The sequence below is a fragment of the Impatiens glandulifera genome, chromosome 1, assembly GCF_907164915.1.
Source record: "Impatiens glandulifera chromosome 1, dImpGla2.1, whole genome shotgun sequence".
NCBI lineage: Eukaryota > Viridiplantae > Streptophyta > Magnoliopsida > Ericales > Balsaminaceae > Impatiens > Impatiens glandulifera.
In genome coordinates, this window is record NC_061862.1 from 123,171,367 (window position 1) to 123,194,886 (window position 23,520).

The window sequence follows — 23,520 nt, forward strand, 5'->3', positions numbered from 1 at the left end:
TCGCCAATTCTTAATTGAACGTAGTGCCTCTCAGACGTGTTACAGAACAACAACTGTTTGGGAGTGATGCTTGAGCTAATCTATCCAAAGTTTTAGAAAATAAATTCTATAGAAATAAACTTGCTAAAGGAAAACATCTATGATAGTCTGACGGTCCTGAAAAGAACCCCAAGTTGGAAGTTTTGGTGTGATCTTTATTGTCAATTGACTCTATGATCCATCATTTGACAAAGATTATTGTGGAGTTGATTTGTAGCTGAATTATCCACAATTAAGTGGAGTAAAACTGATTACACTTAAACACAAGAGTGAGGAAGCTTGGGATTAGAGACATGACATTCTAGAGTGGCTTATGTTTTAATGCCATTCAAATTTCAGTACATAAATAAATTTGACATTAATAAACAAGTTAATAAATAAATATGACAATTTTTAGATGTTAACTTAAATCAATGTATGGTGAGGGTTATTTGAATAACCCCTAAATAACTTAGGTTCGTCTCACATATCTCTTCAACGATAAATTTATCAACAAAAATATTAAAATATCATTTATTTAATATTTTTAATTCAATATTAATATCATTTAAGTAATAAATCAACTTTCATAACCATATTTCAACAAAATTATTCAAATAACTCCAATTCGAATAAGTACTGAGATATTGAGTATATAATTTTTAAATAATTTCATTTTTCTTTAATATTTAAGTTATTTATTTTTAATTTTATAAAACACTACTTCATGGTTTATGTATAAAGACACGTTTAAATTTTTATTAGTCAAATAGATAAGCTTGAGATGTTTGGATTTTTTAATAAGGGATATGACTTTTGTTTGATTGATTTTTTATAATATGGGAATGAGGTTGTCATTTTTGTTTTGAAGTTTTTTTTTTTTGTTGACAATGCTAGCTTTCTGATTTGGATCATGTGAAACGATTCATTATTTCTTATTAATGTGGATCACTGAATTAATTTGATACATTATAATAACAAGTGGATTGCACGCACAGCTAGTTTGCTTTTAAAACAATTTGCCATTTTATTTTAGTTTATTTAATTATATTGATATCTAAAACTCACATTGACAATATATAAAGATTAAATTGTTTGTTCTAAAAAAGTAATAATAATAATAAGAGCTCATTGTCACCCTTTTTTTCCCCATTTTTAAAAAAACATAAAAAAGTAAGTTTGTACTATATTTCTCAATGTGTAAATTTGATTATTGATGTTCTTTAGGTCTAATTTAACATGGGTTATCTTTCCAGCATGTCTAAGATTTTCTCTACCAATAATATTGTTTACCCTAACTTATCACTTCCATTAATGTCAAGAAAATCACTTTGTTTATGATATTACAACTTGAAAAATCGGACAAACTGGTGATCTTAATTACCATTCTTACATGGAAATTTTATTTTTACTGAAATTATTACAACCATCTGGTTCAAAGAATTACATGCAAAACCTTTTATATATAATTTTCTAGGTATTACTAATAAAATTTGTATTAAATAGTCCAATTTCTGACAATATTGTAAATATAATATATGTAGTTAAAATAATAAACTTGTTTTAACATGTTTTATTATTGGGTATAAATATATTTGAGGCAAGTATATCTTTCTTGTATAGCTGTTGGTGAATGGTCAAGTTTCGATCAAATTAGAAAAAATTGAGAAGTTGGTTTAAATTCTTATCTCGTCTAACTACTGAGATAATTCTTTACTAAAAATAATTGTCATTGTTCTTATCTTAATTTCATTATAAAAGTCAATGTTTAATATCTTCAAGATATATGAATTATAAATCATTGGCATACAATGCACGCCTCTTTCTCTTTTCTTAACTATTAATTTTCAACTTCACCTGCGGGATTTCGTACATGGATAAGTCCTATATAACCTATAAATTATTTGGGACGTAAACAAATTAAGAAAACATAAAACAATGAAGACCTCATCCTTTTCCTTGACTCTCAACTTCTTAGTCCTCTTGGCAGTTGCTTCAGCAGATCCAAACCCTGTCCTGGACATAGATGGGAAGAAGCTTCGGGCAGAAACCCATTATTATATCTTACCTGTTGTTCGTGGCATGGGCGGAGGCCTATCTTTGGACTTCACCGGTCGTGTGAACAACTCTGAAGTGTCATTCTGCCCACTTGACGTCGTCCAAGAGAGGTTAGAAGTCGAAAGTGGCCTGCCAGTCACATTCTCGCCCGTGAACCCAAAGAAGGATGTCATTCGTGAGTCAACCGACCAGAATATCCAATTTGAAGCAATGACTATATGCATCCAATCGACGTTATGGCAGCTGGCAAGTCAGGACGAGGCGACCGGCCTTTACTTCGTGGCTACTGGCGGACAAAAGGGGAACCCCGGGAAAGACACCTTGAGAAACTGGTTCAAGATAGAGAAATTTGACAACTACTACAAGTTGGTGTTCTGTCCCTCGGTCTGCGATATTTGTAAGGTAATATGTATGGATGTCGGGATATATGTGGACGAGAACCATATGAGGCGTTTGGTCCTGAGTGAGAAGCCTTTCTTGGTCATGTTCAAGAAAGTGGATTAGTTAATCATGTTTAAGCAAATCTTATTTTTACCAACTTCATATATTTGTATTGTAATTGTATGTTAGATCTCTATTGTTTATGAATAAAGAGATATGGTATTAAATCAATGTAAGATAGTGAATAATAAGTTCCTTAATATAATTTGATGCATGTTCTTATGTCAATAACTTAATTTATAAACTAATCATACATTTTTTTTTTTTTTTTTTTATATTTTGGAATTTAAAATTGTTCATTTTTGAATTTAAAATATTGATCAACCGTTTTTATGCTATTTTTTATAAGTGATTTTCTTTTGTTTTATGATATTTTTCTCATTATCTTAAATATAAAAAAAATTAAAAGATTAATGATTATGTTAGGTTTATAAATTATTGAACTAAAAAATTGAATGTGTCTATTTGAATTATTTTAGAATATTTAGTTAGTTTTAATTAATTATGGGAAAAAAAGTCAATTTAACTTGGTTTGTGTTTTAGAGTTTTAGATAAATTTTCAATTTTCTTTTATGAATTAAGAAAGTTTACACAATACTACGTTAATATAATCATGACAAATTTCAACTTAAAACATGTTAAAGTGAGAATTGAATATATGTCCTTTAATCTCTTAATCTCCAATTTTTAACACTTAAACTACGTACTTTAATGGGTTAATAATGTTCAATTACGACGAGTAAAATATTTTAACTATTTACATATGCTTTTATGACAATTTTCTACCAACTAAGTATACCTGGGATGAAACATATTCAACTAGTTATATTGTGATGAAGTACATGTGGACAATGATCCATGACTATCTAGCATTTTTATGTGTTCTGTATATAGAAAATATGTAGAAGAATCCATAGAATGAAGAATAGGAGAAGTTGAGATTAAGGAATTTTATTTTTAAAATGGAAGAAGATTATGGAATAGATTAAAGATAAGGAAAATAATATAATATTTTTTAAATGAGACTAATTACATACTCTAACTTTCAGAATCGATGAACCATAGTTTGGCGGAGTTAGTTAAAACTCTCCTTGAGATTTTAAAAGTGGTGTAATTAAATACTTTATGTGTTTATTTTGTGTGACCTAGATGGATTATATTATGTTATTAAAATACTATTCTGTTTTTAATACAAACATTGGTGGATACTGGATAACAACATGACATTATGTACATTATAACTTTATGATTGTATTTGATATAGTATTCGGCTTTTTATATTTTGGTTCAATAGATATTATAGTTTTATTAAAAATAATTACTATAAATTTAATAATAAAAGAAAATATATTTAATGATACATAATTAGTTTTAATCAATAATAATGTAAGTGAGCTAAACTTTTACTTACACCACATAAATATTCAATAAATACAACAAATTAGGCTATGTGAAATAAAATCAAAGTTATCTTAAAATCGGGACGAATAGGGGTTGATGTTGAGGTGGGCTTACCCCTAGCTCATTAATAATTTATATATATCTATATATAATTTAGAGGAAGGTGTTATTGTTGAGTATTGTCACGGGCTCAGTCTTTTCACAAACGATCTATGCGGCACTAGTTACGATCTTCGCAAGAACGAATAACTAGTCAGCCTTACTCGACACAACACTCGACGTTTAATAGAATTGATACAAGAATTCTAGAGAAATAGTAAACTCTTACAAAGAATAATATTATATCACTTGAATACTTGGTGATTTACAATGTAATACCTCACAGGTATATGACTAATTCTAGCTATTACATTAATGACATACTAATTTAGGGCATTCCTTATAAGTGTCAATTAGTGATGCACTAATTTAGGGATTCCTTCTAATTGTCAATTAGTGATGCACTAATCAAGGATATTCATTTTAGTTATCAATTAGTGATGCGTTAATCAAGGACATGTCTTTTAACTGTCAATTAATGATGCACTAATCTGGCACCATCCTTATAGATAGAACATTCCTTGTGTTGGGCTTAAGAGGGCTTAAACCTCCTCCTCTTCTTGGGCTAGTAAGATTGGACCGTGACATTCTCCTTAAGCCTCTTCCTCTTCTTGGTCCAGGAAGATTGGGCCGTGACATTCTCCCCCACTCAATCTAGCGACGTCCTCTTCGCGTCCTCCTTGTAGGCCTGGATGATGTCTCCACATATGATAGAAGTTTTGAGCGACATGCTAGTTTTCTAACCCGTTTCTTCTCTAAGAAAGGGCCTTCGTATTGCCTCACAATCCCCTTGTGAACTTTGGAAAATCGTCTCCCTTGATGGAGGATATGTTTTTCTATCACTCGGTTTCCTTCGAACTCCAAGCGTCTTTTGTTCTTGTCCTCCTATTTCTTCATTCTTTTGGCGGTCTTGGCTATTTCTCACTTCTCTTTCTTGAAGGGAAACTCCTTTAGCCGCCTCTTCAATTCCTCCAATTTGGGAGGTTTCATGCGATAAAGAACCGCCGTCGATGGTTTAGTACAATTGACTAATCTTCTCTATGATCCATCTCTCTCTTATGGTGGAGTTTCTTTGATAATCCAGCGGGCATTACATCATGACCTTTCTCTAGGACAATTATAACTTCTGGAGGTATCTTATCTTTGGACGCAATTTTCTCATCTTCTTTCACAGTGACAAAAGATGATGGGTGAGTCTTCTCCGCACCTTTTGAGAGTTGCATGGCAGATAGATGCATGGTTTCTCTCTTACCCTCTCTTGTTAAAGGTATTGTGCAAGTATTGTCTTGCTCTAGAATGTAAATCGTATTGGTAGAAGGGAGTAGGAAGGCATTTACCTTGTCTATGAACTCTATGCCGAGAACCATTTTGTAGTCGTTAATGTCAATAATGGAGAAATCCAAAAGGTCAGTCCACTCCCCCAAGTTAATCTTTACATTACGAGCAACTCCATAAGTTGCACTTGGTGCCGAGTTGACTGTTTTAAGTATTGTTTGAGAGAAGGAAAGAAATAAGAGAGGTTATATATAAAAAAAATTAATATTTTATATTGAATAATTATTTGGATTTTAGTTCTGTTTTTGTATTTGTTTGATATGATTTTTATTATTTTTATAATTTATGAGTATTTTTTATTTTTTAAATTAATTTACTTTCTTTATATTTAAATCAAATTTCATAATAAATAATTATTTTATTTAAATAATTAATATTAATGTAGTATATTCCAATTTTTGAAAAATATTAATATTATTATTATTTATATTTATATAATAGCTATTTGACTTTTTTTTAATTATATCTTATGATTTTTTTCAGTTATATATTATTTATGTTTTTAATTTATTTTGGAGTTAATCCCAAATATTATTTTTTATTTTTATATAAGTTCGCTCTAATGATGACATATATGAACCGACATTTATGAAAGTCTTTCAATAAAAATTAATTATTTTTGTGATAATTAATTATTATTTTATTCATTTATATTTAATAACAATTAGCTTGCTATAATTATATTTAAATTTTAGTACGTAGTAAAGGTGATTATTTATTTGATTGGACAAATTTTATTATTATTATTTAATTGTTACAAATTGAATTTAAAATATTTTTATTATATTTAATTGTATATAAATTTAATTAAAATTTTGTTTATTAAATTTATTTCAAATTTATAACAAATATTTTTTAATATTATATATAAGAATGACTCTTTTTCAGAGTGGATCGAAGTTAGGGCAGAGAAATGATTTAAAAAAAATTATGGTAGTAAAGGAAAATGGTTCCTTATTTATTATTTTTTTTTTCATTTTTATTCATTATTTTATTTTATAAATCTAAAAAAGTCTAAACTCACATTTTCACTCGTTAAATCTATAATTTTCTCATTATTTTATTCAACCTCACTCAAAAAAAAATTTAAATCCATTTTAATTTTTTCAAGCCCACCCTAGCTAACTATAATTCTTGGATCCGTCCCTACTTAAAACAGTTTCACCATCTCCCATTTGTGCTAGAGAGTTTTGTTAGTGACTACTTCTTATGATATAATGGAACATACAATGATTTAACACATAAAAATCATTGTAACAACGAATTATACAAAATTATCTAAATCACAATTACCAGATTTCAAAAGAAATAGTTAAGTCAAAAACTCAAAAATCTCTCACAAAAAATACTCCCAATGATAATGAAAGATTTTTGGAATTCTAGAGGGTGAAATGCTAAGATAATGTGTAGAAATGATTATAGTATAGGGATACATATATATAACTGAAAATTAAACTCGAGAACCATTCATTAATTCTTTAATCCAACGACCACAAATTAATCCATCCAATGGTTAGCTTTTCTTGCCTCTTCTTTACATTGACATTTCATCTTCATTAGGAGAATGTAAGTTACATAGGTTATAACAATAGTAGTTACAATAACAACTATAAAATGTTTAATTGCCTCATTAATGGCATTAACGTTATTTATAACAATTAACAAATTCATTTTTAATTGGATTAAATTTCACCTTAATTCACATTTGAATTTGGTGTGAATTTCATTTAGATTAATTTCACCATTAATTCATATTTGAATTTTGGCGTGAATTTCATTTGGATTAAATTATTATTTTCCATTAAATAATGGAATTAGTTTAATTCCAACAATACATAGCATTAATAGAATTTGAAAGATTTAACTCGGTGAATGTTTCAACATTTGAATTCTACATATGATATGTATGTGTAACCCTTTGAACATTCACTTATGAAAGTATATAACTTTAATAGCCGATTAGTAAACTCGACGTCCTTGAACTATTATTCCTTTTGTGTAAATGATTACATAATTTCACATAGAATTGTTCTTGATACATGTCAGTTCTTATGATTGTGTTCATTTTGGCCATGAACACTCGCCTGGTTCAGTTAGAGGGTATAAAATTGAATCGTGCAATACTTTCGAAGCGACCTTAGTTCTCTCTCACATAAGTGAATCTCTTTGTTCATAAAGAACCATTAAAATCCTACGTGATTATACTTTCCCGAAATACTATTTTATCGTAGGATTTTTCACCCATAACAATCTACCATGTTTAATACAATTAGGTTGTCCCATTGAATATAGTTTTGAGATCTCTAATCATCACATGTTGTGTTTCCCTTCATAATAACTTATTGAAGGCTTAAGTCCCAATCTTTTTTGAGGAATTTAATATCAACTCTCTATTTAACCTATTGGTTAGAAGATCTACAATATTATCTTTTAATTTTATGTAATCAATTGAAATAATTCAAGTAGAAAGTAAATGTCAAATTGTATTGTGTCTATGAAGTATATGTCTATTATACATATGACTCTTAGCTCGTTCGATTGCAAATTACTATCACAGTGAATAAAAATTGTCATTATGGGCTTAGACCACATGGGAATATCTTCTAAGAATAAACGTAACAATTCAGCTTCTTCACCACACTTATCAAGAGCTATAAATTCAGATTCCATCGCGAATCTAACAATAAAAGTTTGATTAAAAGATTTCCATTATATAGTTCCATCTCCAATTGTAAATATATATCCACTTGTTTACTTAGAGTCTTTCATATCTGAAATCTAATTAGCATTAATGTATCATTCGATAACAATAGGATGTCTCATGTAGTGCAGACCATACTCACGAGTATTTCTCAAATACCTAAATAAACGTAGCATGGCTTTACAATATTTATTATCCAAATTACTCGTGTATCTACTTAGTTTTATTACTACATAAGATATTTCTAGTCTTGTACAACTCATTAAGTACATTAGACTCCTAATTATTTGAGAATATTCTAATTGAGAAATATTCTCTCCTTAATTTTTAGATAGATGTGGACTCGTATCTATTGGAGTCTTAGACAATGCATAATAATCTTTATTAATATTTTCAAGGATCTTATCCACATAATGTGATTGACTAAGAACTATCCATTCCGATATTTTAATCACTTTGATTCCATTAATCACGTAAGCCAATCCCATAATTTTCATGTCAAAATTTGAATTTAACATATTTTTAGTGGATTTAACCATTTTATCATTACTTCCAATGATGAGTGTCATCTACATAAAGACATAAAATGACATAACCATTTTTGTATCTTTAATATAAATGCATTTATCACATTCATTAATTTTGAATCCACTTAGATCATATCATGATCAAATTTCTCATGCCATTTTTTGGAACTTATTTTAAGCATACAAAGACTTCACCAATTTACAAACTCTATTTTCTTGACCTTGAGCAGAAAACCTTTGAGGTTGAATATCTACGTAAATTACTTCTTCCAAGTTTCCATATAAGAAATATATTTTTACGTCCATTTGATTAACTTCTAGATTGCACAAAGAAACAATCGTAAGAATCAATCGAATATAAGTTATTCTCGTAACTGGAGAATATGTATCAAAATAATGAAGAGCTTCTAGTTAACAATATACTTTTACCACCCGTCTTGCCTTATATTTATACATTGATACATCAACTTTCATTTTTCTTTTAAAAATCATCGGCAACAATTAATAGATAATTTCTCGGAGGTAGATCCACTACTTCCCATATATGATTTTGCAAGATATATTATATCTCACTATTAATTGCCTATTTTCATTGAGCTCCTTCAGACGAGGTAATTGCCTCATTATACGTTTGAGGTTCACTTTCCATCATAAAATTAATAAAATCTCGACCAAATTATTTTTCTACTCTAGCTCATTTACATCTAAGTTCAACCTCAACTTTATTTTCCTTTTTTTGTTCATCTAGTTCAAGAATTATTTTGGGAGAACGCGATTCTTCATTAGACTTATATGGAAGTACATGATCATAGAACAATGCATTTCTCAATTCTATTATCGTATTTTTGTGAATATTCGAAATGTCCGATTTAAACACAAGAAAACGATAAACACTATTGTTATGTTCATATCCAATAAATATACAATCAACAATTTTTTGTCCAACATTTACCTTTTAAGTAATTGTACGACTACCTTAGCTAGACACCCCCACATTCGTAAGTATTAATATGATGATTTTTTTTCATGCCATAACTCATATGAACTCTGATCTAACTTCTTTCATGGAACCTTATTTAAAAGGTAATTAGTCATGAAAATAGTTTCTCCTCACATGTTATGTGGTAGACCATAACTTAATAGAAGTAAATTCATCATTTCTTTTAATGTTCTATTTTCCCTCTCAACGGTACTATTTTGTTGAAAAGAATAAGGTAATATTATCTCATTGATTATACTATGTTGAGCACGTAGCTCGACAAGAGGTGATTCATTAGCACCTCCTCTATCACTTCTTATCACCTTGAATTTTTACCAAGTTAGTTTTCAACTTCATTTTTATATAGAGTGAATTTCTATATAACTCATCCTTACCTTTAAGAATATACATATAAAAAATAATAAATTATTTTCCTCCACCATGTATTGGTGTTCCTTTTAAATCACATATGTTTATATGAATTAAATCAAGTGGTGTATTATTTCTTTCAATGTTTCGAAAAGATGATCTCATCAATTTTGTTTTAACACAAATTTTCACACTTGTGTTTCTTATTTATTCGAATATAAGTATACTCTTTAGTTTTATTAATCGATGAATCGAATCATAATTAATATGACCTAGCCTACTACGTCATAAAATGGAAGACTCCAACAAGTTAATATAATAGTTAGTCTTTCATTCATATTTGTCTTAATTTCCATTACATTGAGCTTAAAGAGTCTATCAATATCATAACCTCTACCCACAAACATTACACCCTTGCATACAAAAATATTATTCACCTCAATCACAATTCTAAAATCATGCTTAAGAGAGCCGAATATTAAAATTTTCTGGTTCTTAGGAACATAAAACACAGTAATCAAAGTTATATTTTTCTTGAAGACAACCTTACTACCACTTTTCCTTCACCTCGTATGTTTAAAGTGACATAATTCCCCATGAACAACGTTTTACCATTTTTCACTTCTTCGAGCCTTTTAATACTTCTTTGTTATAGAAAATATATTTTGTAGCTTCTATGTCAATCCACTATTCTCATGGATTAGACCCCACCAAGTTAACCTTAGATATCTCTGTACATAGATCCCTATCCGACAATCCTTGAGTTAAGTTAGCCTCTCGAACTCATCTCGGCTTCTTGCAATCGGAAGATCTATGGCGCATGCCATTGTAATTGAAATACATTCCGGTAAACTTCTTAGATATTCTGCCTTTAGAACGACAGTTTCAGTTTTTGACAAAAGAATTATGTTTCTTCTTATCTTTACCATGTTCCACTATATTTTGCTTTATCCATATCTTGACTAAAGTATTTCTTTGAGGCATTTTTATTTTCCTCCTCAATGCGTAAACGAACCATCTATGTTCATCTCCTTTTACTTGTGCTTAAGGTAGTTCTTGAAATCGTTCCAAGATGGTAAAAATTTCTCAATAATAACTTCCACTTGGAATGTTTCTCCCAAATTAAACCCTTCGCATGAATTTCGTGCAAAATAACTTAAATCTCTTGAACATTCTTAATGACTGGTCTTGAATATACCATTTTGTAGTCCAAAATTCGACCGAATATAAATTTTTTGCACACACATCCTCGGTATTGTATTTGCATTCAAGAGATTGTCATAGTTCTTTTGATGTACTCATTTTACTATACACAATGTACAATGAATCCGACAACCCATTCAATAAGTAATTTCTACATAATAAATCTGAATGGTTCCAAGCATAAATGACCAAAGTCGCTTACACATCAAATTTTGGATGTACATTTGAATCCGATGATGAAGCCACATTTGTCTCATCAAACTTAGGAGTGGGAGGATCCTTCGTGAGGAATCGTGCGAAACTTAAAGTCGTGCCGTCAAACTTTTCCGGCTTATGCAAATGGTTAGTTGGAACAAACATCCTCATGTTTGAAGCGGGTGTTTCGGTAGTCATTTCTAAAACAAACTAGAAACGTGTAAAAATACGAAATAAGTAATATTATAATTGTTTTAAGATTGTTGGTAATTTTATCTCGTAACAATTAAACATAAATATTATATTAATACAACAAAATGTTAATAGAAGATATACAATCGATTATTAAATAAAGCGAAGAAAAATATTCACGTTTGTTTTGAGGCCTATGAAAATTATAGTTTCTTTAAAACTGTTTTACCGTCGTTTGTGTTGGAGAGTTTCATCGGTGACTAATTCCCAGGGTACAATGAAATATGCAATGGTTTAACAAAGAAAAATCACAACAATAACAAACTAGACAAAAATATGTGAATCACAATCACCGGGTTTAAAGTGAAATAATCAAGTCAATAACTCAAAGAACGCTCATAAAGAACACTCACAAGGATAATGAAAGAACTTTTGAAATTCTGGAATGAAAAATGATAAGATAATGTGTATAAGTTAATTATAGTAAAGGGATATATATAGTTAAAAATTGAACCATAAAACTATTAATCAGTTCTTTAATCTAACGTTCACTAATCCATCCATCCAATAGTTAGACTTGTTTGCCTTTTCATTATAATGACAATTTTTCTTCATTAGAAGAATATAAATTTCATAGGTTATAGTAATAAGTATTTTGTACGTAGTTATAATATTAATTAACAACATTTGTTAATTACATCATTCAAATCATTAATGTTAATTATAATAATTAACAAATTAATTTTTATTTGGATTAATTTATATTTGAATTTGGTATAAATTTTATTTGAATTAAATTTCACTATAAAATTTAATTTTGATGTGAATTTCATTTTAATTAAAATTTTATTTTCATTATATTAAATTAATGAAATTAATTTAAATCCATAAGTTATTAAAAACGTTTTGATCATAATTAATGATAAGAAGATTATTTCTGTTGGGACAAAGAATTTTTTTGAATGAACAAAAACACATTCAAACAAATGAGTTGTTTTTGAAAACTAGAAGTTTGATTATGAGTTTCTTTAATGCGTTTTAGATGATAACTACATTCTACATTAATTACTATTTTTTTTTTAATTTAAAATATTAGTATGACACCCAATAACATTTGAACGGTTAGAAACTATTCTTTTCATTTAACTATTTTAGTGGTAATCTGAATTACCAACTATACTATTGAAGTATGGATATTTTCTTATTTTTTTTAATGTATTTTTGAGATGTTGGATTGTTTGTGTACTTATATACACATCATAAGTAGTACAAAACGATTTCTTGGTGATCTTATATTAGTTAAAATATCAGGCTCGCTTCGCCTGCATTATTCAGAAAACTTACATAAATATGGTTGCATCTTTTGTGAAGATATCATTGACACCTAAATTGCATATAATTAATTATCTATTATTGAATTTTAAATAAGTGCAAAGACTTTAGTTAGTTTAACTTTTATCATACCCTAATATTGTGGTTGTCATTTTTGTTTTGAAGTCTTATGTTGAATGATCATTGGTTTATAATGTGAAATGATTCAGAAGTTTCTTATTACATGTGTGTTGTATTGGAATGGATGGATTGGATAATAATGTTTATTCATTTAGTTTTTTTTTTTTGTAGTACTCAACTTCATTTTATTCAATTTTCCAATTAATTAATAAATAATAATATACTGTTAACCCAAAAAATCTGCAAATTCAACTTATTACATATAGATGATGATATGAATCCTATATTCTATCATCATGGGTACTTGCATTGTATAAATTAAATATTATTGACCAAGAAACCTAGCTAAGAAATTTTTTAGATCTGTGGAACAATTTTCATAGAAAATTTCTCTGTATAACATATAATTAAAGTCAAACTTGACAACTTTTACACGTCTTTTCTTAATTAATAAGCAAAAAAAAAAAATCTATTATTCTAATAAAAGGTTACAGAAATTCAAAGTATAAGATTATCCATTCAGTATTGTCAACTTCACAATCGATATTCCGTACAAGAAGAAGCCTATAAATTAATTGCGCCTAATCTCCAAACTCAATCTCCACAGTAGTTTGATCTCATAATAATAAAAGAACAATGAAAACTTCAATCTTTTTTATACTCTCATTCCTCTTCATCTCGGCATCCGCAACGACCGATCGCAGTGCCGTTGTCGACACCGATGGAAATAAGCTCCGAGCGAATACCGAGTATTACATCTTGCCCGTCATCCGTGGCATGGGCGGCGGCTTAACTTTATCCTTCACCGGCCGTGTGAACACAACTGTCTCTTTCTGCCCACTCGATGTCGTCCAGGCCGTGCAAGAAATCGACAACGGACTACCAGTCACCTTCTCGCCGATGAACCCAAAGAAAGGCATCATACGGGAGTGGACAGACCAGAATATCGAGTTTGCAGCTGCGACAACATGCGTTCAGTCGACGGTTTGGGAGCTGACGGACCAGGACGAGGCGACAGGACTGAACTTCGTTTCGACCGGAGGGGAAAAGGGAAATTATGGGAGAGAGACGGTGAGCAATTGGTTCAAGATTGAGAAATACGAGGATGACTATAAGTTGGTGTTTTGTCCCTCGGTGTGTGATACATGTAGGGTTATTTGTAGGGAAATTGGAATATATATTGACCAGAACGAAAGGAGGCGATTGGTCCTCAGTGATGTGCCTTTCAAGGTGATGTTCAAGAAGGCAGATTAATTAATCATGATTGTAAAAATCAACCAATTTCTAATGATACTTGTATTGTTTCATCTCCAATGTTTCTGAATAAGGAGATCTTGTACAAAGGAGAATAAGACACTTATGTTTAAATAATCAATAAAAAGATATTGTAAAAAAAACTTATTTTCTAGTGTAATATACCCTATTTATCTTAAAACTTATTAATATAGTATATATTCTAAATTATTTAGACAAAAACATTTAAATATGCTACACATGTATTTTGTACCATTTGAATTAATTAAATGTTGACACAAAATAAATAAATATAAATTGATGAATAAATTAATAAAAATATATGTTTGTATGGATTTGATGTTTAATATTATTTTTTTAGGAAAATGAAAAAATAAAGGTAAAAATGCATAAGGAAAGGAATAAACAAATAAGAACATGCTGAAAAAGGGGCATGGCCGGAAATATAGAAGAAAACTAATAGTCTTAGATCAAAAAGATCTAATGAACACAATGAAAAATAACCTGGTTTAGCTGGGAGAAGTGTAGAAAATGCTAGCAGCACGGTTAAAAATATGTAATATATAAGTTTATATTTATTAGTCAGCTCATAGATAATCTCAACTGTTAAAAAGCTGAAAAATTTATGTCTAACGGTTAATTCTATATTAGCCTATTAATAGTCTTTTATGTGTAAATATAAAAGATATCTTTTGCTACAATAATAAAAAAAAAGATCTTTCTGTATTCTATTTTTTACATGGTATCAGAGCACGGTTGATCTGACTCAATCTAATCTTTCGAAATTCCGACCTTAAATATTCTATTTTCACCAAGCCCAAGTGACTCTTTAAATCTTTTGTTTTTCACTTTCTTCATCGGATTGGAGAAGAACGATAATATAATTTCTCGAGACTCTGATTCTCTTCATCACTGTCTCATTTATTATTCTCATATTATTTCTTCTATTTTCTCTAAGCCCCAATGGCTATCTGAATCTTTTTTTTTCATTGATTTGGAGAGGACCAGCAATGACCACCGGAAATGGTCAAAAAGGATTTCTCGCCCATGGAAACGGGAAAGGCAGTATAGTGAGAGACTGAAATCTGGTTGGGTCAAATGAAGACGGGGCCTCTAACATCTTTAAGGTGGAGAGTTCTTCAGATTGGGCTCTCCCTTCAAACAAGCAGACCCAAGAAGAACGGAATACTCCAAAGCCTAATCATAATAAAATACATGGGTGTAGATCCAAACAACTTAAAACTCTTTCTCCAATTCTCTGATTTCATGAAAACCCGATAAGAGAAGTCCACTAATCAAGTGGACCCAGGTATTTCTGCGCATTTTTATAATTTCAATTCCTCTTCAAACTATTGGATTGTTGATTCCGGCGCCACATATCACATGACTAAAAATAAAGAATTTTTTGAAAAATTTAAATTTGGTAAAACTCAATCAAAATGTTAAAGTAGCTAATGATTCTAGTATTCCCATTCATGGAATTGGATCAATTAAACTTTTCTCAAAACAACTTGATAATGTCTTGTATGTTCCTGAATTATTACCAAATTTAATCTCGGTTAGTAAAATCACAAAGGACCTTAATTGTTTAGTTATTTTTTCTAACGTTGATGTTGTTTTTCAAGAAAGGTTGACCGGGATCACGATTGGTAGAGGAAGACTTAAAAATAACCTTTACATTATTAAACTTTCTAGTTATGCTTTACATTCCAAGAATAATTCTGATTTTCTATGGCATCGTCGTTTAGGACATCCATCAAAGCATGTACTTAGAAAATTATTTCAATCGAAGTTTGATTTTTTAGATTGCGAAGTATGTCATTTTGCTAAACAAGCCAAACTTCCGTTTCACAATTCAAATAGTATATCTAAAGCTCCTTTTGAGTTAATTCATTCTGATGTTTGGGGACCAACACCTACTACTTCTTATAATAAATTTAAATATTATGTTTCATTCATAGATAATTTTTCAAGAGCCACCTGAATTTTTTTACTACACGATAAATTAGAAGTATTTTCAAAAATTTTAGAGTTCGTTTCTTTTATTGAAAACAAATTTCAAGCTTTAATAAAATTATTTAGAACTGACAACGATACTGAATATGTCAATATTTTTTTTCCTCTTTTCTCAATACAAAAGGTATAATGCATCAAACCTCTTGTGTCCATACCCTAACCCAGAATGGTACAAAGGAAAGGAAAAATCATCATCTTCTTGAGGTTACTCGCTCTATATTATTTCAATCTAATATTCCAAAAAGATTTTGGTCTGATGCTTTACTTACTGCTACTCATCTCATTAATCGTATTCCTAGCAGTGTTCTTAATAATTTGAGTCCTTTAGAAAAATTAAACAACAAAAAAGTGACCATAATCATCTACGCGTCTTTGGTTGTGTATGTTATGTGCATATAAAACATACTGATAAATTAAGTACTCAATCAGTTAAAGCTATTTTTCTTGGTTATTCTACTACCAAAAAGGGATAAAAGTTATGATCTTATTTCTAAAAAACTATATATTTCTCGTAATGTCATCTAATTTCACTACAAAAATAAGGAGGATAATAGTGATGATCTCGATGAGTTTGGTTAGGAAGATCATGTATTGCCCATGGATATGAATTGTTCTTGATATATTTTCTGATAGCGATTCAAATACTTCTCAAAATAAAGAAGCAAAAAAAGGGACACCATGTAATATCCCACAAGAGGAAAGTCACAATAATTCGGTCACAAATAATAACTATGAAACTCAAAATGACATTCTAGACACTAAGTACATCTTTAGGGGGAGAAGGTAACAATGGATCTATCTCCGAAGACATTTTAGAAACAACTATAAGGGATGATTAATGTTCGAAGGTCCTCAAGGGATGTTCAACCATCGAAAAAGCTTAAAGATTATCATCTTTATTCGGTAATGTATCCTATTCAAAATACTTATCGTATGAAAATGTATTTAATGAATATTAAGCTTTTATCACATCTGTTGATAAAATAGAGCCAAAAACATTTCAAGAAGCCAAGTCCATCCCTACTTGGTGTGTTGCCATGCATAACGAATTAGAGGCTCTAAAAAAGAATAATACATGGACACTTGTCCCTCTTCCTAAAGGTAAGAAAGTGGTGGGTTGTAAATGGATATACAAAATCAAGTATGATAACTTAGAAAAAATTGAAAGATATAAAGTCCGACTTGTTGCCAAAGGATACACCCAAACTTATGGATTAGACTATGAGGAAACCTTTCACTCGTAGCAAAAATGAATATGGTAAGGATATTATTATCTATTTCTGAAAATCAAAATGGGATTTACATCAAATGGATGTAAAAAATGCTTTCCTTCAAGGCGATCGGCAAGAAGAAGTATATATATGTCTATCCCACAAGGATATAATGAAAATCTTAACTCAAAATCTGTTTGTAAGTGGAATAAAGCTATATATGGACTCAAACAATCTCCAAGGTCATGATATTCTAAACTTAGTAGTGCCCTTGTTCATCACAACTTTCGAAAAAGATTTGATGATTCTTCTCTTTTTATTAAAACTACTATCAATACTTCTACTATTGTACTTGTGTATGTGGATGATATTTTAGTAAAAGGTAATAACTCAAGTGATATCCTCAAGGTTAAAAAGTATCTGCAGGAGCAGTTTGATATTAAAGAACTTGGGACACTCAAGTATTTCCTTGGGATAAAAATTGCACATTCTATGAAAGGTTTGTTTCTTTGTCAAAGAAAATATGTCCTGGACTTATTAAAAGAAACTAGTAAGCTTGCTGCAAAACCCGTAAAGACTCCCATTGAAACAACTGCTAAATTAAACACTGAAGAAGGTACACCTCTTCATGACATTAGTATGTATCAAAGACTTGTAGATAAACTTATCTACCTAACAGTTACTCGTCCCGGTATAACCTTTGAAGTTAGCAATGTAAGTCAATTCTTGCATGCTCCAAGAACTTCACACCTTTCTGTTGTTTACAGGATTCTACATTATCTTAAAGCTGCTCTTGGAGTAGGCATATGGATGAAGCGAAACAACTGCATTGACATTATTGGTTATACTGATGCTTATTGGGCATGCAACTTTGATAGAAAGTCCACTACCGACTTTTGTACATTCGTTGGAGGAAATCTAGTGATGTGGAGAAGTAAGAAGCAAAAAACTGTTTCCCGTTCAAACGTCAAAGCTGAATATCGTGTTATGGCTGCTACTAACGGAGAACTCATTTGGATTAAATATATTCTTACAAACTTGGGAGTTGAGCTCAAAACCATAAAAATGTATTGTAATAACAATGCTGCTAGATATATTGCATCAAATCTAGTGTTCCATGAGCGCACCAAGCAAATTGAATTGAAGTTGATAGTCACTTTGTTCGTGAGAAGGTTCAATCTGGTGAGATTGAAACCCCCTTTGTACCTAGCAAAGATCAACTTGCTGATATTTTCACGAAGGCTCTAGATAAAAGAAACTTTCATAGCATCATCGACAAGTTAGGAGTAATCAATCTCTTTACTCCTGACTTGAGAGGGAGTGTTAAAAATATGTAATATATGAGTTTATATTTATTAGTCAACTCATAGATAAGCTCAACAGTTAGAAAGCTGAAAGATTTGTGTCTAACGGCTAATTCTTAATTGCCTATTAATAGTCTCTTATGTGTAAATATAAAAGATATCTTTTTCTACAATAATAAAAAGATCTACGTACATCCAAAGGAGATGAATGAATCCCACCATCCAACGTTCGTTGAGACTCCTGGGTAAATCCGACGCCTCAACGTAAGTCAATGATGATCAAACAGAAAGGAAATGTTGAAGACGAAATGGTTGACGAACTCCCAAATCGATAACAAAACATTGGAGATTGACAGAATGTGTCCTAAAAGCGGTACTACAGTTGTCTTCTTCGAGGCTCCGTCTTCCCAACGACGTGACATAAACACATAAACAGAATCTGCCTAAAATAACAAATCCTAAATTTTCACAACCCACCATTTGATGCATTTAAATGATTGCGACGAATGTTTGAATTTATTTTTCAATCTATTCACGTTTTATTTAGAAAGAAGTTGTGAGGGTAATCAATTTTACATTATCGAAAATTTAAGTTTTAGAAAACAACATTTTATAAATATCTACATAACTTATCATTCCGTTGAATCTAAGAGACATTGAGATATTTAAAGGAAAGTCAATCATAGATCTAATTTTTTTCGATTTTTAATAACCTTACGACTATAAAGTCGCCACCTAAATTTTTTTACTTAGGAAAACAAATCAAGCATATGCACGCCACATTAAGAAATTCATAACAAGTTTGGCGTTTAGTTGTGTAGGAAAAAGCCAAATGAATGGTAAACTATGTGCCGCAACGCTCCTTAAGTATTTACTAATTTGATTTTCACCTTTTTAAAATATATATTACGCTTTACTTTTTAGTTTTTCGAATTTTTATACCCTACGAATAATGGTGATTTATTTGTTTACTTTTGATGTGAACACTTGTGATTACAATAATAAAAAGCAACCTAGAGCCTAGATAATAAATTCACACATAATAGTTATTTTAGAAGTCAAGAGATTAAGAGTTTAAAAGATTTCCATGTTAGTGTTATTCTAAGTCTATTTATTTTAGAATTATATATGTGAGTGTTTGTATTTTTGTTGAAGTTTTATGATTATATATTTTGAATTTTGTGATTTTAAATTTTTGTATGTGATTTTGTGGTTTAATGTTGGTTCAATTTTAAGTTATATTTAATTTTTAATTTTTAACTTAAGATCATATAAGACACAAACTTTCAAATTTGAAAAAAAATACCTAAGTCTAAGCAAAGAAAACGAAAGAAAAGAAAATGCAGAAATTAAAATCTAGGTCGACGAAGGGTGCCATCTCTCGGTCATAGATTGGATCGTGTTCTTTTTCTTGGTCGTGATCGATGTTCCTCGGGTGGGTGCGTGTAGAAGTGTAGCAGAATCCAACGTCTTCGTTTGTGGATTACTTTCTTCGGTTGGGTGCAACAACGATCATGTATGATGTCATTCCTTGGTCAAGTAGTGGAAAGGTGTGGTCCCATCTTTGAAGGGGGTAGTTGTAGTGGTCGAATGTGATGTGTTTTATGGGTGGGACGTAGCAACGAACAAGCATCGGCCTCGTGTGTAGCAATGAGTGAGCATCCAACAAAAGAGTCTTCATTCCTCAGTTGGATGTAAGTAGTAGGTGGGCAACACGTCTTTATCCATTAGTCGGATGCAACATCATTCAAGTAACGTACCATTCCTCGGTCAGGTGCAGCATTAAGGAAACATAATTTGGTTGTATATACAAACTTGTCTTCTTGGTCGGGTCCGATGCAATTCTTCGGTTGGGCAGTGAACAACAAGGAGGATCTGTTGGGTTTTATTTGGGCTCCCAACTATGAAAAAGGCCCAATAGTGGTTCAAGTTCACTTTTAATTCATTAAGGGTATTATAATTTTTTAAACGGTTATGTTATAACCTAATTACTCTAGTATTTAAAGAGCGGCTGCCGTCATCAAGAAGTAGAAGTCAAAAATTAAAAGAGAGGAAGAAATAGAAAACTTGTAGCAGATTGTCACCTACAGCCGTGCAGGTTCATCAAACTCACGATCAGAGATTCAAATGAAGTTTTTCTGGGGCTTAAATGTTCTTCCTAATTTGAGTTTTTTATTTGACTTGTTTGGGACCAAAAGTTGTATCTTTTTTTGATTATGCCCTTTAATGTTAATACGGTATTAAAAGGTTGTTATACCTTGTTTGTATTGCCGACTCTGATTGAACTAGACGTAAAGTCCCGTGGTTTTTACTCCTTGATTTGAGGAGGTTTTCTACGTAAAAATATCATGTGTGCATTGTGTTATTTATTTATGCTTTTACTTGTGCTTTATCTGCTCCTAAGTTTTTCAATCAATTAGGGAATATAATATTCATTTTTCCCAACAAGTGGTATCAGAGCTTAGTTAGGTGTTTAGGACTTGATTAAATTATGGAGATAAACACAAGTAGGATGATTTTGATCAATGGTTCAAATTATCAAATTTGGAAAGGAAAGATGAAGGATTTGTTATTTGTTAAGGCTTTATACTTACCCGTTTTTGGTAGTGAGAATCCTGCATCCAAATCTGACAAGGAATGGAATTTTGAGCATGAACAGGTATGTGGTTTTATTCGTCAGTTTGTTGAAGAGAATGTTTACAACCACATCCAACATGAGACAAATGCACAATCTTTATGGAATAAACTTGAAAATTTATATGCTTCAAAGACTCGAAGTAATAAATTATTCTTGCTTCAATAATTAAATCATTTGAGATATAATGATAGCGCTTCTATGGTTGATCATTTAAATGAGTTTCAGGGTGTTCTTGATCAGATGCCAGACATGGAAATTATGTTTGAAGATGATATTCAAGGACTTTGGTTATTGACTACTTTACCTGATTCGTGGGAAACGTTTATGGTTTCTCTTTGTAATTATGTTGCTAATGGTACAGTAACTCTACAGATGGCTAAAGGTGGCGTCATGAATGAGGAATTGAGATGAAAATCTCAAGGGTCTTCGATAAATTCAAATGTGTTGGTTACTGAAAATAGGGGGAGACAGATGAACAAGGGTGGAAAAGACAATGAGACACACAAGAGTCGAAGTAAGTCCAGATCAAAGTACAAGTCAACTAAATGTTTTCATTGCAGTAAAAAGGGACACATTAAGAAAGAATGCTTTAAGCTGAAACGCAAAATGAGAGGATCTAATCAAAATAAAGATGCTAGAGAAGAACGCGTGTCAATAGCAACTTCAAATGATCTCATCACTATCCACGAAGAGAATACAATCAACCTTGTATGTAATGAGTCGAGTTGAGTGTTTGACACTAGAGCTTCCTTGCATGTTATACCAAAGAAATATTATTTTACGTCTTATACTTCAGGTGATTTTGGAGTATTGAAGATGGGTAACGACGACTTAACTAAGGTTATTGGTATTGGTAACATTTGCTTGGATTCTGGTAATGGGTCGAAAATATTACCTAAGGATGTTCGACACACTCCAAAATTAGGCTGAATTTGATATCAACTGGAAAACTTGATGATGATGGTTTCACAAGTAGTTTTGGTTCTATAAAATGGAAACTTTCTAAAGGTAACTTGATTATAGATCGAGGAGAAAAATATTCTAATTTATATTTGATGCAAACTTTGATATGCAAGGATAGTGTGAATGTTGTACGGAGTAAAGATGCTTCCAAATTATGGCACATAAGACTTGGTCACATCAGTGAAAAGGGATTGAATCTGTTAGTTCAGAAAAATGATATTTCTGGTTTGAGTAAGACCAATTTGGAGAAATATTCTTATTGTGTTGCTGGAAAACAATCTAGAGTATCGTTCAAGCATAATCTTCCTTCAAGAAAGTTAAAAGTCTTAGAGCTGGTGCATTCAGACGTTTGTGGTCTTTATTTTGTAACATTTATTGATTATCATTTTAGGAAATTTTGGGTATATGTTTTGAAGTCTAAAGATGAGGTCTTAGACAAGTTCAAAGAGTTCCATGCTCTTATTGAAAGAGAGACCGGGAAGAAGATCAAGTGCATTCGTAGTGATAATGGTGGTGAATATTGTGGTTCATTTGATGCATACTATAGACAACAAGGGATTAAATATCAAGAAACACCTTCAAAGACTCCCCAGTTGAATGGTCTTACAAAAAGGATGAACAGAACAATTGTTGAGAGGAATAAATATTTGCTTTCAGAAGAAAAGTTATCTCAAATGTTTTGGGGTGAAACATTACTCACAGTAGTACATGTTATTAATTTGAGTCCTACAGTAGCTTTGGACGGTGATGTTCTAAATAAGGTATGTACTCGTAAAAATATTTCGTATGATCATTTACGAGTATTTGGATGCAGGCGCTCTGTTCATATTCCAAAGGATGAAATATCAAAGTTGGATGTGAAGAGTCGAGAATACATTTTCTTGGGTTATGGTCAAGATGAATTTGGTTACAGATTATACGATCCAGTTGCAAAGAAACTTGTTAGAAGTCGTGATGTCATCTTTTATGAACATGAGACTATTGAAAACATTGATACAACTAAAAATAGTTAGTTGAAGAAAAAAGGTGAGTGGATAGATTCAAATCTAATTCAATTATCTGAATCACCTAGTTCAAAAGAAAATCAGCTACAACAGGATGATTCTCAAGATGAACATGACATTCAAGTGGAGAATATTAGTAATGAGCAAGAGGAATTATCTA

At 30.7% G+C, this 23,520-nt stretch overlaps 3 protein-coding genes across 3 annotated transcripts; all 3 read left to right on the forward strand.

The window, feature by feature from the left end:
- Window positions 1-1,941: 1,941 nt before the first annotated feature.
- On the forward strand, window positions 1,942-2,723 carry LOC124923285 (miraculin-like). The gene has a single exon (XM_047463556.1). The coding sequence runs from the start codon at window positions 1,957-1,959 to the stop codon at window positions 2,578-2,580; it is 624 nt and encodes a 207-aa protein (XP_047319512.1). The 5' UTR covers window positions 1,942-1,956; the 3' UTR covers window positions 2,581-2,723.
- A 10,826-nt stretch (window positions 2,724-13,549) lies between these two features.
- Window positions 13,550-14,405, forward strand: LOC124923301 (miraculin-like). The gene has a single exon (XM_047463557.1). The coding sequence runs from the start codon at window positions 13,607-13,609 to the stop codon at window positions 14,222-14,224; it is 618 nt and encodes a 205-aa protein (XP_047319513.1). The 5' UTR covers window positions 13,550-13,606; the 3' UTR covers window positions 14,225-14,405.
- Window positions 14,406-17,277: 2,872 nt separating this feature from the next.
- LOC124941975 (uncharacterized mitochondrial protein AtMg00810-like) lies at window positions 17,278-18,699 on the forward strand. Its single transcript, XM_047482372.1, has 2 exons — window positions 17,278-17,341; window positions 17,828-18,699. Exons 1-2 carry the CDS (start codon window positions 17,278-17,280, stop codon window positions 18,697-18,699), a joined length of 936 nt encoding a protein of 311 aa, XP_047338328.1.
- Window positions 18,700-23,520: the final 4,821 nt, after the last annotated feature.

Coding starts and splice junctions, on each gene's coding strand:
- LOC124923285 (XM_047463556.1), top strand. CDS start 1,957: ATGAAGACCTCATCCTTTTCCTTGACTCTCAACTTCTTAGTCCTCTTG.
- LOC124923301 (XM_047463557.1), top strand. CDS start 13,607: ATGAAAACTTCAATCTTTTTTATACTCTCATTCCTCTTCATCTCGGCA.
- LOC124941975 (XM_047482372.1), top strand. CDS start 17,278: ATGCATAACGAATTAGAGGCTCTAAAAAAGAATAATACATGGACACTT. Junction 17,342..17,827: donor ACTTGTCCCTCTTCCTAAAG/GTAAGAAAGTGG, acceptor ATGATATTTTAG/TAAAAGGTAATAACTCAAGT.